Here is a 17,855-nt window from a genome sequence, read left to right on the forward strand (position 1 = left end):
TGACAAACCTAGGCAGGAGTCAAATGAGTACTTTTCCTTTTCGTTTTCCAGATTGATTGTCTCACAACTGCTTCCTTTTTGACTTGCAACAAAACATTTAGTCTGCTCACACGATTCATACAGCGAACTACACTATACACATCCCTCTCTCTGTAGAAAGCTAGCTTGTCAGAGCCGAGAAGAGTTAGCAAGGACACTGCCTCTACTCCCACTCTGCACAATCCTTGTGAGATAAATGCTATTCAAGTAGGCTACCCTGGTCTCCAGCACAGGTTTAGAAAAAGATGTCCCTGATGTTCCCATGCCTGCCAGGCTTCCTAGGTGCTTATTTTCCTAAGCTCCCATTCTACAGCAATGTCTTCTGGGACAGGCTGCAGTCAAAAATAGCACAGTCACAGGCCCCTGGAAAAGTTATCCTATTCCAAAGCAAGAAAAAAAATTACTCAAATTAAAAAAAGGAAACGCTTACCTCAATGCCATCAAACTCAAACTTGACAACTGGTACATATGCATCTTCAACTGCCTGTAAAGGAGAGGATAACTGTGTAAGAAACTATTTTTTGCTACTTCAATGTTTCTCCTAAACTATGCTAAAATACAGAATTTACACTGCTAAACTACTCAGTATAAAGACTGAGTTGCTTCTGAACCAAAAAAAAATTGTTAATAAGCTGCAAGCAGTAGAGCACTAATACTAGCTTTAAAAAGTTATTTAGCCAAGAGATTCAGAGGCTGATCATGTATTGTAATGAACAAACAGTGCACAATGAGCCATCAGTATCTGTGGTTGTAAGGTACTTACCCTGGTAGCGAGGAAGAGATTTCCTTAGCTGTCTTACTACTGGTTAACATCCAGAGAAATCTAAAAAATTCTGCCCACATTTGACAGTGCGCACTCGTCTTCTGTATTTTTATTTTCTACTGTGCCTGAGATGCTATCAGCTACCTTATGGGACAGTTTTCAATTTCGTAGACTACTTGTTAGAACTGTGCCACAGCCCCCTGTGAGTCTGTTTCCAGGTGACAGTCATCTAAACAAAGGCTCATTAGCTATGCACACGAAGTCTTTCAAAAGGAAGACTAGGCTAAGAGAAACACTTCTCAGGAGTTCGGTTTTACATGCAAGGGACACAACATTATGTGCCCGAGGGCGATTTTGCAAAGCAGTTTCGTATGTTCACAGCACAGCTCCTATTAACTTTATGTAAAGCTGACAGCGTGCATCCCTGCCGCAAAGTCTCAGGCTGAGTAGCCAGGGAGGAAATGACCAGAGAAGAATGAAATAGAGGTCCTAAAGTACATCCATCCAGAGGAACTCCATGGCAAAGGTACTGACAGAAGCCTTTCCTCATCACATTCAATTTCCTTAGTTTTCAGGCTGCCCCTTCCTCTTCCTCCATGCAGTTACCTTATTTCCAAGCCCCTTACTACATCTAAGACTAATGCAAGGCTCCTTGCTTTTTGATACAGCTGACTCATTCCCAAACCATGGGTAGGGGAGAAGTGTACCACAAAGATTCTTATGTGATGTACAGTCACTGGGGAAAGGAACCAAAAGCTTGACTTCAACATTTTCACGCTGCATAAAACAGTATTTTAGGAGGTGCCCAGAAACAATTTCTTTTTTTATTTTGGCTTGTAAGACACTCACTACCAATATGAGTCTTTAACATGAATATTCTTATTGTAGAAGCCGCACAATCTATCAAGGAGAGAGCTTACTCACTCTTAGATTTTTTATTTCCTCCTGATGTTTTAGTTTTGCAAAGAATGACTGAAAAAAATCCGATCTTTCCACATGTCTAGGAGCGACACAAACAGCATCTATGTCAGCACCTGCAAAGAGATTCCATTTCTTCTGTTATTGTTGGAAGTCACTTTCAAACATTAGAACTATGACGAGACAACAAAAGCTCTACCTTTAGTGTGTACTCCAAGCCTGTAAGAACCGAATGTAAATATTTTGCCACCAACATTTGCTGCTGCTGAAGGGGGAAGATTCTGTGGGTAGAAGAGAAAGAGTTTACTTTAGAATATAAGATACACATTGACCTACGTGCAAGTTTAGCTAGCATACAGGTTATTTAGAAAGACTACAACAGCCTCCATCAACAACGTCTTCTCACTCCCGTACTGAGTTGTTAAGTCTAATAGACTAAAAATACTGTTTTTTCTGAAGCGAGTGCTTGCAACTCAAAAAAAAAAGGATGAGTAATGTAGCAGTCCTTTCATTAATTTACACAAATTAAGACCTATTATTACTCTTCCCTGCAGCAGACGCACATAAATTAAACACAAAGAGTTATACAAGAGGCAAGCCTAGTGTAATAATTTCAAACTAGATTGAGTGCTGTAGGCTGTTTGGGGCAAGATTAGTGCCCATTTGCCATCTACCTCACCCCACAATACTTTGTTTCAGCTTTGTTAACTGCTACAAGTCAACCGATAGAGCCACTTCACAAATTTATTCAGTGCCCCAAAGACTTCAAGATCTTGATCTGAAGTATCTTTTATACCTTATTTCAATGGCAGTTACTACAGCTCTACTCGATACTTAAGAAGAAAGTGTAAAAGTTGAGCTTTAGCATAAATCCTAGCAGTATGGCCTTCAAGAGAAATAAAAAGGCTTCAGCTGTTTCGATAAGAACATATAAAAGAATCCTTACCTTGCTTTCACCAAGTTCCAAAATCCATTCTTTGACCAAGTTATTCAGTTTCCCAAGAACAACCAACCTGTGAAGAAAACTCATGTTAAGTTCGCCCTAAAAACCCCAAGAGGTTAACAAATGTTACAGTCGTCTTATACCTGTGATTCAGTTCGTCCTCATCTTCAAATACACCAAATGGCTTCATTGCTTCAACTAGCTTCTGAGTATGAATGCAATCTATATCCTTAGGAGGAGCCAAGCTAATCGGAGAGGTAATTCCATAGTGCCTTTGAGGCTGGTTCTGCAGCCTAGAAGTACTGTGGGAGAAAATAAAATACTGAAGATTTCACAAAAGAAAACAAAACAAAACACAAAATTTACTGGAAAACACCTTTCAGTTTACAGGTTTTCAAGTCAGCTTCAGCTCTTTTACCCAGCGTTAACGTGAGAAAAAAAAATCCCGTTTATGATTTTTAGATAACTTGACCTAACTTAGAAGTCACAACTACTTTTTTAAAAAGCATTTGTGGATATAAGAAAAGATCCAGGTTGCTGCCATCTAAATCCAACTTATTTGCAGTGCTCTAGACAGTTAGAACTGATCACCAGGAAATGAAAGGGTCTGAAATGCACTAAGGGTGACACTACATACAGCAGAAGTTCTGGACACATTTCAGTTTCACATCAGTTTTGATTTAAGGATATTCCCATCAGCTTCCTGCTAACATTAAACAAGGCAATTTAACACTGGCTTCTTTTCGTTAAATGTATTTGCTGTGCTTCTACTGATTCTGGAAGGGCATTATACTTGATTGTAGAGGAAGGGCATATAATGAAGTGGTCTGTTAAACAGAGTCGATGCAGTAAATTCAGTATTGTCTTGTTTTTGTTTATGGAATAATACGAATGAAAACATCAAACAATCTGCAACTATTGTTGCTAGGAAAGCCTCATGCTCTTAACACAGTGTTCAATTTTTATAGTTCAGAGGCTTAGCTGTACATACATCTGTTTTATCTAAATCCAAGAGATGTATGTCAGTGTATAAAGCTGTCTGTAGAGGGTTCTCAAATCCGGCTTAGCTAGTTCACTGCCCAGTTAGGCTGGGCAGGACACCAGGCACCTGGTTCTGGAGGCCCACAAGGTTACTACCCCCGGAACTCCAGTTACAGCAACGCCTAGTTTTCACCTCCAACCCTCCGCTTCCCCTGTGTGTTTAAACTTATCTGCAATCAGAAGCAGCACAGGACTGACATGGCAGGACAACATTAAATTAAAGGCAGCATTAGCTTTTTTTTTTTTTTTTTTTTTTTTTTTTTACACACCATAGAACCCTTGCTTTAGAAAGGGAAAAATGGAGGACAAAACCATACTTTGCCTTACCAGCTGAAACCAGGAGAGAGAAAGGAGTGGGACAGGAGATAAGAACTGTACTTCATGGATCAAAGGTCTCTACAGAAACACTAGTAGCAAAAGGGGGAGACCCATTAAAAGGTCTATACAACTTATCATGCTTGTCAGAGTCCATATCCAGACCCCAAGGCTAAAGGGATTAATTATGCCATTATTCAAACTGGATATTTTTCTACTTCACGTACGAACAACTTCAAATACGAGCTGGGTTAGTAAAGAGGTGCTTATCATTATTGGAGGTAATCTGACCCATTTTGCCTAGAATGGGACTAGGAAGTGCTCAAAGGACAGCTTCAACACTCGATTTAAAAAAAAAGACAGCTTATTACAGCTCCTTATTTCTAATTGTTGCCTTTACTCTTCCATTGAAGGAAGATGGCTTTCTGTCTCTCAGAGTAGCTTTATCCAACTAAAGACGTAGCTTTTAGTCATCTAATGTCCCGTCCCCATCCCCCTCCCCCATGAGCTCATTTTTCAAACTTTCTTCTATGTGTTTTCCAAAAAGCTGGGGGGGGTATTACAACTGTAGGCCTATCAGCTAGTCTCCCCTGTCAGAACGGCTGTTTACTTACAAGTGTAACTAGGCCTTAACCTAATTTGCCTTGCCTTGTTTATAGGCATCGTGGACTTCTACTTTGTAAGTAAAAATACTCACAATGAGCATTTTCCTTCTTATGCCATTTTCATCACAAATACAGAAGGCAAGCCTATGTTTAATTGCTGTGCATTACACCTAAATTAAAACACCCACAGCAGCAACTGCCTACATGTTTTATGCATTGCTTGCATTGTACAACTTGCACGTCAGAAAGTTTGCATGAAAGAAGAATGGGTTTTAGACTCTGCTAGCATTCAAGATCTTTCCCGTGTACAGAAGGCCGCCATCTGCCTTTCATTGCCCCATTCTTCTTAGAGAGACTATAATTGGAGACTGACATAAAGGACAATATCAATTAGATATATCAGATATTATTAATATCAAATACTATAATTGGAGATTGACATAAAGGACAATATCAATTAGATATATCAGATATTATTAATATCAAATACTATAATTGGAGATTGACATAAAGGACAATATCAGTTAGATATCAGATATTATTAATATCAAATTCTTTTGGTCAATAGTAGATATTTTTCAGTTGCTTGCATGTATTACTGAAAGTCTGATCTCACAACTTAAAAGTTGAGCAAAATGGTACTTGGAAAGTTTTATTGAGAGTGTAACTTATGTCCAATAGAATTTGTTCCCCTTTTGGAATTAAAAAAAATTAAGAAAAAAATCTTACTTCTCTCTTTCAAGCGTACTAGACTGCCAGCCATATACAAAGGAGGGATCTTAAGAGATAAAGTGGCATACGCGGCATACTACCCATTCATCCATCATCCCTCAGTTTAAATGAGAAGTCTGTTGCGGTTTAGTATTTTTGCCGACTCTCGCTACGCTTTGTCCACCACAGTGAACAGCTCCAGCGTATTTCTGTTCTGATGAATCCTGATTTTATACAAGAAGCTAACTTGATTTGTGGCTTTGTCACTTATTTGTGGCTTTACAAAGCTGCAAGCCATTTCTCCCGCATCCTCCGCGAGACAGCGGAGAAGTTGACGCTATTACAGTCCAGCCATCGGCACGGCGTACGAGCCTCCGCTGCCAACGCCTTTCTCCCACTCGCGAGGTCTCGAGCACTTATCGCTCCAGCCTCTTCCACCCTCACCACTTAGGAGGGGGAATAACTGGAAACCGGCTCCCGAACCACCAAAACGGACGGCACAAAACAGAAAGCAACAAAAAAAAAAACGGGGGGGGGGGGGGGGGGGGGATGGGAGAGAGTGAGCAGAGGAACATGGCCAAAAGCACTGAATCCATCATTCTTGTTTCTGTCTGTCCAGTGTGTTTGCTGCCATTAGATTCATGACAGCCAACCAGGACTTTAAATAGGTTAATAGGTGTGCATGGCTTTTATCTACCACTGCCCTCTGCTGAATAGAATATGAGATATGATATTTCAGCTATCTGTTTGTAATAATTTCAGTCTTGAGGTATCTGAGACTCCATTAGCTCAGACAGTAGAGGTCACATACCTCTGAACATCTTTAATTTTGTGCGGGAAGTGATATACAGCCTTCTGTCATCTAATGCAAAGGCATGGGGCTTGGAGAAAACACTCCTACCAATGTTAAATTGCAACACAGCTTAAACGCCTTATATTCCGTGCTTGTAGAATTAATAGCTCTCAAGTCAATGCATGAAATGTATACTTAGCTTTAGGAAATATATAATCATCACCAACTCTTGTCACATACAAAAAAAAAAAAAAAAGGCACTAGGCAGCCTGTAACTAGAACAAAGTTTAATTTTCATGTAATCTTCCTGTCCGTAAGATATTATTTTAATAAATGAAGAGGAGCAGCAGTTGGAGCAGCAGTTGGAGCTTTTAATGTCTTTGGTTTAGACAATTCATGGCAAAATTTATATTTGTGTTGGTTTTTTTAACCTCTGACATGGAACGAAATAATGACTGGAGCTAGATATGGTCTAGATTTCTCTCAAGTACTTGGAAGAAACTTTTGGGCTGTCTGGCTATTTCATCAGCTTTCCCTTTAACTAAAGCAAGGGACACAGTTTCATGGTAAAACAACAGAAAGCAGTAAGAGAGCTTAACAGGGCCCTCCAGGTAACATGAAAGAGTGCCTCAGTCATCCTCTGTCTTGTTACTCTAAACACCAACTGCATTGTCTCGAGTCGTTTTCCCTTGCGGGAACACTTAGCCTTACCAAACACAGCTCAGCCTTACAGGTACATTCCCACCAATTAAAGAGGAGGGGTTCCTCACAAGTCCTGCCAATGCACCCACCTAGCTTGAGCAAAGATTGCCAAGTACAACAAACAGTGCCAAAGCATGTGGTGGTTTTGGGCTCCGCTCCAACAGGGACCAAGATGAGACACTCAGTCACAACTTAGCCTGTACATAAAGCCAAATCTTTGTGTATTCCTCTGGATTAAACTTGGAGCCATCCTCATAATGTAATGGAGCTATACCTGGGCGGCTGCTGGCCTCTTCTGCTGGCAGAACTCCACCCTGGGAGAGACTGGGCAGTGGTGCATGCTTCTGGTTGAGACTTAGTTTGGGGGTTGCCAGTTAGGTTGGCAAGTCTGGTTTGTGGCAATCAAGATTGAGATTCTCCTCCCAAGATTTTCAGCTGTGAAGTGTACACGCCTTTCCCTCCTAAAGCCCAGCGACATTCCCATTCAGGTGCCACCTTCCTGACACCCCCCTTCCAGAGCGAGGAGCGACAAAAAAAGGCAGAAATCACTAGTCTTGTATTAATTTATTCTCCCCCAGCCAGCGTTGAGGAGCGAGCTAAGCGTCGCTTGGCTTACGCTGGAGGATTTTACACACGTTGTTAATGACAGCAGGTAGTTTTGAGTGCTGGCCATAACTTACTGCCAGGCAACATTTTGGGCCAACGCAGTCTGTTACGTTGCCTATTACAAGCTGGGTATTAAAGCAACCAAAATACCCCGAGATTATTCTCCCGCACTGTGGCATTTAGACATCAATTCCCCACTCGCATTCGAGCCTGCAAAAAGTTAAAAGTAAAGCCATAACGTCTTTGTAAAGTTGAATAAATCTGTGGAAAAAAGTTTGCTTCCCAACCGCCTTGATGTCTTGCCATACCAGAGGCTTTCTGTGAGATTAGCCCATGCATCATTTCTGTGGTTTTCTGGGCTGTCTGCAGCGCCTTTGGTGAAGTAAAATACATTTTATCTTGCAAGATACTTTGAAGAAACGCAAATGTAACTTTTGTCCTGAAGTTTCATCAAACTAACAAAGCAAATATTTGGTGTTCAGACAGGAAGGTACTTTTAGCGGGACAGCCTTACCTACCCTTCTCAAATAACTTCATGCTATGGAGAGTTAAAAATGACTTTATTTATTTCTTGAATATTTGCATGGCAGTGCTTGTGCTAATATTTCAAAGTCCTTGAAAATCAGACGCTTCTGCAAGAATTTGCACTGGTAAAGCCAAAAAAAAAAGAAGGTTTTCAAGCAAATTTCTTGAGGGTTTGTTTTTTAAACCTCTAGTTATGCCTTTTATTCTCAGCGGTTTATCATGGTTTTCTTTAACATTTTACGTTCATCACAACACTAGTGTGGTCCTAGAATCAGGAAAACTGTTGTTTGTATACCGCTTCCCGTTCTTTTCTCTCAGCTTGATACCATCTATTTTGTGTGAGGAAAACACCTGCCTTTATTTTTTCCGAGTTTAGATGGCTAATTAGCCAATGGTTTTTTTTAATCTGTTTCTGCTGCGTGCTTTAGTATCGCGATGGTACTAAATCTGCACTTGCCTGCAGATGTAAGCGATGGAAGGTTTTTAATGGAGAGGTGATACCTTTCTTTACATCACCCGCAACATTTAGGAAAAAATTAACTGGTCTTCGAGCACAGACGTTTTTCCTCAGGTGCAATTCTAATGTTAAATGCAAATGGAGGCTAATCAAGCTTAACTTGATTGCTTCAATCCGGTAAACTATTAAAGAGAAGAGGCAGTGGGTGCTGGAGAAACAAAGGACCTTAACGATGGTTGAAGCGGGACGGTCGGGTTGTGAGTTCTTACAGCGGCTGGAGCTTGAGTAAGGAAATAATTTACTTTTCCTGGAAAAGAGACAGTTATGAAGTGCTAGGAGAGCAATAGCTCAATAGCGTTTCTGTTATCTTGCTCGAGTTTATGAATTCTAGTTTCCAGCGTTATCTTTTGAAGATACTTGGGAGTTTTCCTTGAAGGACAGAACTATAAAAGACTGATTGGGTTGGCTACTCTGTGAGTAGTATTTTTTTTCATAGAAAATAAGGTTCTCTTGTTGTTTGATAGCTATTTATGTAAAATTCTTTCTAGCGTGTAACTGTTGCATTGTAACTACATAGCTTCCACAATATTATGTGGAGTAGTGGCTAAAATATAGTATGTTTTAGAATGTGTGGAATTTGGGGCGAGTTTGTTCCAAGGTAGTGCTTTCCTCTACTGTGCGTGTTATAACAACTTTGAAACACTCTTGTGTAGTGCCTGGGTTATAGAAATGCCTGATAACCAATTAAATATTTAATAACTGGGGCTTTTTTGTGTGTGTGTCTATGTGTTATCCAGATAGCATATTGAAAAAGTGAAATCTGTTTTCTTAAAGTAATATCAGGGGGGGGGGGGGTTTTGGGTTGGTTTGTTTGTTTTGTTTTTTATATTGCTGGTATGTTCTAAAGGAGCAAACGTTCTATGTAGCATAAATGAGGTGATACCTGAGTACTTCTAGTCTGTTAGAGGGTATTATTGATTTTATGGAGATGTGCTTTATAAATATAAATACATAGGCTGTGCGTTTTCATGTGTTATAGTCTGTATATCTTTGTATTTTAATTTTATCTGTAAAGTTAAGGGTAGTGTGATGTGTTTTAGAAACCACTTGTGGGAGACCATGTGCTTGATAGACTTCTAAAATTCAACCATCTAAATGCTTATTCCTGGCTAAAAGAAGCTGTCTGTGTACTCGCTATAGATTTTGCTGTTATTGTTTCTTACCCCTTTTCCACTCTGGTATATTCAGCTGCTGCCCCTGTATTCCATAGGGGATATTTGCTTGTAAATGCCTGTCCCTTTTCAGTAGAAGGTGGCCACCTTGTCCTTTTTTTTTTTTTCTTTCTCCCCTTACAAACAGTTCTCGTCTAGTCAAAGTGTGCTAACTAGCTTTTTGCTCAGTGCACAATTCCTGTAAGTTGTTTAGGCTTGTCTTTTAAATTTAAGTCTTTGCTGTGTTAATTTTTGGCTAGGTAAGTCAGTTCAAGTGTCTGATCGTGTAGCTATGTGGTCAGAAATATTAACCCAAGGGAAGGAGAAAGAATATATTGAGAGGAGGATGAGGTGGTTTCTTTCGATAACCCCAAGCTAAGTCCTGTACGCTATACAGATGAGATCCTTCTTGCTTACTTAAACTATACTCTCATAGAGTAGTTCCATGGCAATTTAAACTGGCCTAACCCAGGCTGGTGTGACTTTTCACCTCTCCCTCAAAGAGTCTGTGCTCAATTGGTGTCGAGCTGGATCCGTTTCCTAATTGTTGGAGTACGTGCAGGCTCCTGAACACCGCGGTTGGTGCAAGGGAGGAAGCGGAACCACAACCACAGTTGTGGAAGTGGAGAGGTGGGATGATAGGTAGCAGTCTGGATTAAATTGGCTTACAGTGTACCCAAAATCTTGCAACCTTTCCCAGTATATCAGTTGATTTAAGAAAAGTTATAATATGTCTCTACAATTCCTCTGCTCTTGCTCCCCTTCTGCAACTCTGTGCGTTGTGAAGCGTATACAGCTAGGTGTGCGTATCTGCCTGTCGTATCTGTACTCGCATACAAGCACACCTGTAAATGTGTAGATGAATGTGAATTCTTGTGAAGTACTTAGCGTTCCTATATTAGCAAGATAGCTTGGAGGTTTTCTTACGGGGGAGAATACGATTACTAGCTTTATAGGGTCCACTCTTACCCATGGATGGATGCACGTTAATATTACCGGTGTCAAATATTTTCATGATGCGTGTGTCGCAGGCTGAACTCTCTGTATCTTATGGGTATGTGAAAGATTATACGCTCAGATCTGCTCTTTAACACATGTACCATCTATCAGCTGAGTTCTGGCACTGCTGGCTGTCTGGGTTGGTTTGGAGATAGTTCTTTTCCTAAGTGGAATGTCTCTGAGGAGCTGATATTTATGAGGGGAAGTGTAGCTGGAGTCATGTGACGATGGTAACAATAGGCAATGTGCCTATGGGAATGGAAAAGCTGTGATCTTCTACTCTGTTTTCTTAGTTTTGTAGCTTTTTCCTCAGATGAATTATGTGTTGCAAGCCATTTAAAAAAAGACATCTTTGTTCAGGAAGATTTTTACCGTATCTTATTTGGCAAAGTGCTTCACGACTCTTACTGAGTTTTAATGTTCCAACATTTTAAAGATTAAAGGAGAGTGAAACTTTAAACAGATTTTTGAAGGCAGTTTTGGAGGAACTTTAGGTATATGCATGAGAAGTTTTGTACCACCTGCTGCACCTGAACCTTTCTGCTTCAACATACAAAAACTGACTGAAAGGAGAAACTGCTACAGAGAATATACTTGGGTGATATTAAAATATTATCCACAGAGCAGAGAAAAATTTATCAGAAAAAGATTTTATTCAAACTTTGGATTTTTCTTACAAATGAGGAGGATCTTATCTGTGTAATGTACCATATTTCACTAGAGAAAGATTTTTGTCAGCAATAATGTGTGTATATATATTTAGGCCCTGATGAATATCAGCTGAAAATCACAGGAAATTCAATTCTGGAAAGCTGCATTTTGTAATAAATGTTCTCAAGATTTACTAGCGTATCACTTTATGTGGGAAGATATATGGTAAGAGATTACAGCGAACAGTTGAAGAGGTAGGGTTGCTGAAGGCAGATTTCGGATGGATGGATTTAAACACGTGGTGGTTGAAGGCGTTTTAGTTGTTTGGTTTTTGTTTTTTTCTCTTATCTTTGAATTTCATCAATTTACTTAAGGGACATAATTCTATGACATGTTGGTGTTGGTAACCTAATAAGCTGCTCAGAAATGCAAATGCATAAAACATTCATATTTTAAGTCAGTCCTAACTGTTGCTGCTGAAACGCTAAGCTTGCGTTGGAGGGCATGACTGTTATTGCACTGCTTGTATGTCTTTCTGGACTGGCTTGCTGTTAATGACTATTAGCTCCTCATACTGACAGTTACAGTGGATTCCTAGCTTAATTGCAATCACTTGGTAGGATTTCAACTCGCTGCTGTACATTGAGCCAGGAAAACAGTACCTCTGCTCTGCCTTCCCAGGGAAGTCTTGAATGCTTGTGCCCCTTAATGTGAAATTAGTTACAGCTCTTCACCTGGTCAACAACAACAAAAGACTATATCTAAACTTGCACTGGCTTGTAGGGCAGGTACAATGCCATCAGGAGATGGACGGGTCGCTCCCTTGTTTCACTTTGTAATTAATCTTAGCTTCAATTTGGTGTTACCAGCTTCTAAAACAGGTTAGTTAATGGGAACTAACTGTGAGCTCGCTGAAGCAGCACTAATCTTGCCGCTTTCAATGAATTGTCTGTCTTTGATCAGCTTATTCTCTCTCAGCAGGCCAAAAAAATAGCCACAGGATAGGAGTGCTTAGATTACAATCATGTTAATTTTGCTTTAGGTTTGCCTTTAGCTGTTGGAGATTAATGAATCAAAATGGTGTTTAAATCTAAGTGTTCTTCTAATCACTTGGCAGTGTTATTTCTAGCTGTTTCGTACTTGGATTACCTGAGCCAATCGTCTAAATGACTCTGTTATTCTGCCATGTTATAGGGGGGTACAGCCTAAAATGTCTAGGATCTAGCACGATTATAGTGGAAGGTGTTGAGGATTTTTTGTTTTTCCAACTGTTTCCTGTGCTGCATATTTGTTGCCACCATGTCCAAATCCAAAGCCACTGTTTGCCTTTCCACTTCGCTCACTTTTGCCCATACAACAACCTGCTCTGACCTTAGAAGAGCCTCCTTTGATTCCACCAGCATGCATGAGACGTAGCGATGGTATATTTGGGATACTTATGTGGAAGTGCAGACAGGACCTTTGATTCTTGACAGCTAACCTCAAGCAAAGGGTCTGCCTGACAAGGTTTATGTATGCTAGCATTTGGATAAGTGGCTGGCATGTGGAATCGTGTAGGTTTCTTCAATTTCTTGGGGTTTCGCTGTAAGGGGAAAACTAAGGTGGTGAGTTTGTGTGCATCTGAAGTGTTTGCACCTCCTATAGACAACCTAGACGCTTTGGTTCTGTAAAGATTTGATTTGGACTCTGGTGTCCTTCAAAATTCTTTGCTGTGGCAGTTTACCTTTAAGGTGTTTCCTTTCCGGGAGGAAAGTTGAATCGGAAGTGCACTTGTGTTAGAAATAACCTTAAATTACAAGAACAGGGATCTCTGCCAGCTAACACCTGAAGAAGGAAAAAAATCTTATGTGGTAGGTTTGGGTTCAGAAAGTCTCTGGGGTCAGAAATAGTTGCCGGGAAGGTATTGCCCAAATTTAATGGGATACGCCTGTCTTGTAGTCTGTCTCTTTTTTTCTCTTTACCATACTACATTTTACAGGCAATATTTATTTTATGGGAGTGCTGAGAGGTGTAACTTGTTAATGTTTAAAAAGTCTTTTCTCTGACCTGAATGGAAGTTTCTACAGATGATGAATGTGCTGTATCTTTGTTTATGAATAGCTTTATATAGAGAGCAGAAACATTTACTACCTTTCTCTTGACAGAGGAAGAGAACAAACCTGTTTAACCTTCGCATTGTTCTCACTTTTATTTTGGGTGGGGACCCAAGTCCTTGGACAGCTGATGGTATTTGTTCTAGTTCCATTATAGTTAGAACGTGGCCTTGAGACTGGTTTTGGGCATTAAAGCCTGATGCTAATACCCCTGATGCACTATCTCTTATCGTGTCGAGGAGTCGTCTTTGTCATGAATTCATTAGTTTCATGCAGAGATCGTATATAATTCTGACTGCTGCTTGCAGGGAAACTCTCTTTAAAGAGAGAAATGGATACCGATAATTACTGAAACACCTCAATTCTGTGTGAGAATTGGGAGAAATTTTCATATCCATTAACCTTGTAGTAAGACCTTGCTGAAGTTTGTTTTTTCTCTCACCTTTTTATGTGATGGCATTATGTTCAACTTCATGTGGAAACTTAGCATCTGTCCTGTTTTGAAAAAAAAAGTCAATTTGATTGTAAACTTGAGCCTGTAGCAGGGAACTCTCAGCTGGCCAGCTTCACGTAGCTGGTCTCCTGTGCTTGAGGAGGCAGAGGCTCACCTCTTCTGCTGGAGAAAACTGGCAACCCTCTAGGGAGGCTGTGTAGGCGTGCTTGTTTTTAACCAAGTCTTGATATGGCCCACTGTTTGAAGGGAAACAAAAAATAATGTAAACCAAATAATAAATAATTCTGCTTTAATGTAAAATATGAGTAAATCTTATTGATCCTTTTAATAATTGCTCCCTTGACACAGCAAGGAGGATGGGCAGTGCATCCAAATGTGTATAATCTTTGGGTGGAGTTGCGCTCTTGCGGAGACCCGTTGTCTCATGGAGTTTACCAAGGAAAATGCTGTTTGTTTTGCTGCTGTTTATGGGGAAAATAGATACTGTGAACAGTGTGTGTGTTCCCATATTCCTTATACTGAAACGGGGAGGAAGAAAACGGAAGGTAAAGACAATCTCTTGATGTTCTCTGTATGCTTGCTTCCATTCTGGGCTTCCCATCTGGTATTTGTATATCTGTGGTGTTTTTCCTGGGTGATTATGAAGGAGCAACTCGGAGGGGTTACATGAACCATATTACAGAATGATGAAAGGGATGAGAGCTTTGAAAAAAATATAGTGTGGCATAAACTATTTTGGCTTTTCTACTGCATTTATACCTCCAAACTTAGAGGAAAATTACTTAAAATTAACTAAAGCCCCCTGCTGTATTCTTCTGAACTAAAAATATAAATTAGAGTAGTTGAAGAGGAGCTGGAAAAGAGGAGTATGGATATAGCTAGAGCTTATCTTCTTTTAGAGGGTTTTGTGGTTTTGGCACCTGTAGCCAGCTTGGTGCATTGTTCACAGGGCTTGTTCACTGTAGTTGATAAAGTAAACAATAAATAACTGTTCTTTTCTGTTTGAACAGTTGTCTAATCAGGGAATCGGTATGTGCAAGGTAAGCATGGAAGTAATGCTTTCTCACAAACAAGTCCTTTTTAAAAAAAAAAAATTCGAACTGAAAAAGAAGAGAAGATGAAGCAAAGGAGAGTGACGAGTAATGGGCCGAAAATTTTGGAAAAGATAAGAGGGAGCATTACAGAACAAAGTTATTACAATTATGCAGTTTACGTAAGTATCCTTTAGGACTTCTTGCGTATCTGCGTTTGTACATGTGGATATGCATATCCAGTCACTTTTGCCTTGACGACTGGCAAACAAACGTATGGGACAGAATCAACACCATGTACAAATATGAAACTGCTTCCACGTATGTTAAAATTTTTCTAACGCATCTATTATGTATTCTCTCAGCTATAGGTAAAAATTCATTGGGAGAATAGAAAGTGAGAGCAGGAGATATGAACACTGGAAAAGACGAGTGTAATGTTCACGATAATTGCTTGTAAATAAGGCAGTTCAAGGGCTGCCTTTGGGAGTAATAGTGCCTGGGATGGGTGTTCCAGTGGGGGGGGGAACACTGAAACATTCTGAGCTCCTGAATACAGGGTTCATTCTCGGGTACATCGATACAAAATACAATGGGCTTCCAGGTGGTATAAATATAACTTACTTCTGTTTTAAGTTTTCTTCACACTGTAAGAAAAGAAGAAAATGGCCATTGTGCAAATAAGCCCACGGTCTATGGGAGCTCACAAATTCTTGCTGTATATCTAGCAGGCACATTTATGTCTTTATTGTACTTTCATCCACGGTGTTCCTCTTAAATAATGTGTATTTGGTCTTTTTCTATTAACAAAAATTTCATTTTAGTCTGAAAGATTTTCCTTCTTTTGCTTGCTGTTTGCGGCAATGTAATAAAAGGGCGGTGTTCACAGGGAAGATTTTGGATGTACTGTGCTATTGTTTTCTGAGATTATTGAAAATTGATTCAGTAGGAATTTGTTGCCAGATAAGTTTTCCACCTTTGAAGCACTCTGTTTTCCCTGAGGCGCTCTTGTTTAATCAATGATAGCTAGATATGGTAACCCCTTTTTGGGGATGGCTCAGTTCACTCTTCAAAGAGAAGTCTCTAGGTGGTGTTTGCTATTTTGTGCAGGAATATTTAATTCTTTCAGGTATTTAGGAAATAATGCTAATTTGTGCAAGGTTGCTTTTAATTACGCTCTCCTCTGCCAAGCTTTGGGAATGTTTTACTCTAGTGTGAAACCAGGGATAAGTGTGAGTTCAAGAAGTCATACCTTAATGCTTAGCTTTATGTGATTTGCTGTATCATCTGTGAAAACAGCCAGCACTTACAGAGATTAAAGAGTTACACAGCTGAAATCATACACATCTTGATAAAGAAAACAATTCTGGTCACATTGACATGGCCCTGAAAATAGCGTGCCATTTAAAGATAGCTGAAAACTAGGGAAAAAACTGTTCAGTTACAACTGTTGGAGGGGAAGTGGGAGGGAACAACTGTGGTCTTCAGGCGCCTGTAAATCTGGCGGGTGGACCACACAGCTGCAAGTATCCTCTTTTGTTAAACGACTTGTTCCTTCCCTTGATGGATGACCAGCAAGTTCTTAATGTTTCTGGGGACTGTTGTGTAATGCATATGAATAATAACACTGACTACACTCTACAGTCTGGATAAATGCAATTTGTTGCAATGATCCTAGAAAGCAGTGGATACTGTTAAGCTGAACTCTTTGCTCGTGAATTGTCTTTTTAACGCTGGAGTTAGGTTTTGGTGATGGGTATACCATATCCGTGTCACTTCAGCGTGATGCTGCTGAAATGAATGATTGTTGTATAAACTTTAGGCTCCGGAGCCTTATGCAGGGGTTTTTAGTGGGCATAAGATCTTTCTACATGCGCCATGCTGTATGGAGTGGACTCTGCTGGGACTCTCTGTGTTCTCTGACCTGATGACTTTTGCCTGTGGTCCTCCTGGCTATGCTACGTAGTTTCCAGGTCACCTGCCTGAGGAGCATAGCAAGAGAAGAGCTCAGGGCTGAGAGCTTCTAGCAACAAAACTACAGTGATCTTGCTGCTGTGAGAGCTGTCCTCAACGTGGCATCCACACGAGTGCAACAGTATCTATGAATTGTCTGGTTTTGCTTTAGGATTTCTTTCAATGCCCACAAGTTGGGCAACCCATCGGTTGGACTCGATGATCTTAGAGGTCTTTTTCCAACCTTAATGATTCTATGACTGCAAGCCCTAGGGACATGGTTTAGTGGGCATGGTGGCATTGGGTTGACAGTTGGACTCGATGATCTTAGAGGTCTTTCCCAACCTTAATGATTGTATGATTCTAAGTTCTTGAGGCAAATAACAGGAAGTAAAATTAATTTTTTGAGGCATAAGTAATGTGATTAGGCATTCAGATGTTTGTATGGTATGTGTTCTCCACCCTAGTTAGTCATGGCTGTGGAAAGAACTTACTTGATTCATAATTATGATGTGCAAATCTTGTTATCGTGTAACGGTATGAGGTAGAATGTAAATTCTGAGTGAAGGTCTCTCCTAAAGGCTGGGTCTAAGTGATAGTCTAGACACAGCTCAGGAACTATTACCCTGCAGCTCAGCAACTTGGTGTTTATTTTTATTCGTGTAGTAGTCGTCTGTATTTCTCACTAAGCAAGAGACTAATGCATAGCCTGACACACCTCTTTCCTTGGATGGTAACTTCATAGATTGATTTTTTTTTTTAAACTACATGTGTATTCATTCCGTTTCTCCTTTCATGTATCCCATCAATGAAGCACGTAGGAAGATAAAAGTATTAATTATCTTCAACTCCTCAGACTGCAAATAAATAGGTTTTCATATTGCTAGTTTCATACTGTACTGTAATTAACAGCATTCAAGAGCGCCTGCCGATATGAAGTGCAGAACTTGAAAAAGATTAGAAAAACCTCAGTGCTATTCAGGCTTTACCTCCAGCCCTGCAGCTTTCCAAAAAGTATACAGTAGATTTTCAGTCTAGCGAATAT

The 17,855-nt window shown here is 40.0% G+C and overlaps 1 protein-coding gene across 1 annotated transcript in view; it reads right to left on the bottom strand.

Annotated features, from left to right (window-relative positions):
• PAPOLG (poly(A) polymerase gamma) overlaps positions 1 to 17,855 on the bottom strand; it is an 89,947-nt gene that overhangs the window by 13,419 nt on the left and 58,673 nt on the right. Inside the window, exons 3-7 of the mRNA XM_009319635.1 lie at positions 2,807 to 2,965; positions 2,667 to 2,733; positions 1,920 to 2,001; positions 1,727 to 1,836; positions 470 to 523 (exon numbers count right to left, since the gene is read on the bottom strand). Coding sequence (XP_009317910.1) covers positions 470 to 523; positions 1,727 to 1,836; positions 1,920 to 2,001; positions 2,667 to 2,733; positions 2,807 to 2,965 — 472 coding nt within the window. The remainder of the gene's footprint in view (positions 1 to 469; positions 524 to 1,726; positions 1,837 to 1,919; positions 2,002 to 2,666; positions 2,734 to 2,806; positions 2,966 to 17,855) is intronic.

The sequence above is a fragment of the Pygoscelis adeliae genome, unplaced genomic scaffold (genome assembly GCF_000699105.1).
Source record: "Pygoscelis adeliae isolate BGI_AS28 unplaced genomic scaffold, ASM69910v1 Scaffold122, whole genome shotgun sequence".
Classification (NCBI taxonomy): domain Eukaryota; kingdom Metazoa; phylum Chordata; class Aves; order Sphenisciformes; family Spheniscidae; genus Pygoscelis; species Pygoscelis adeliae.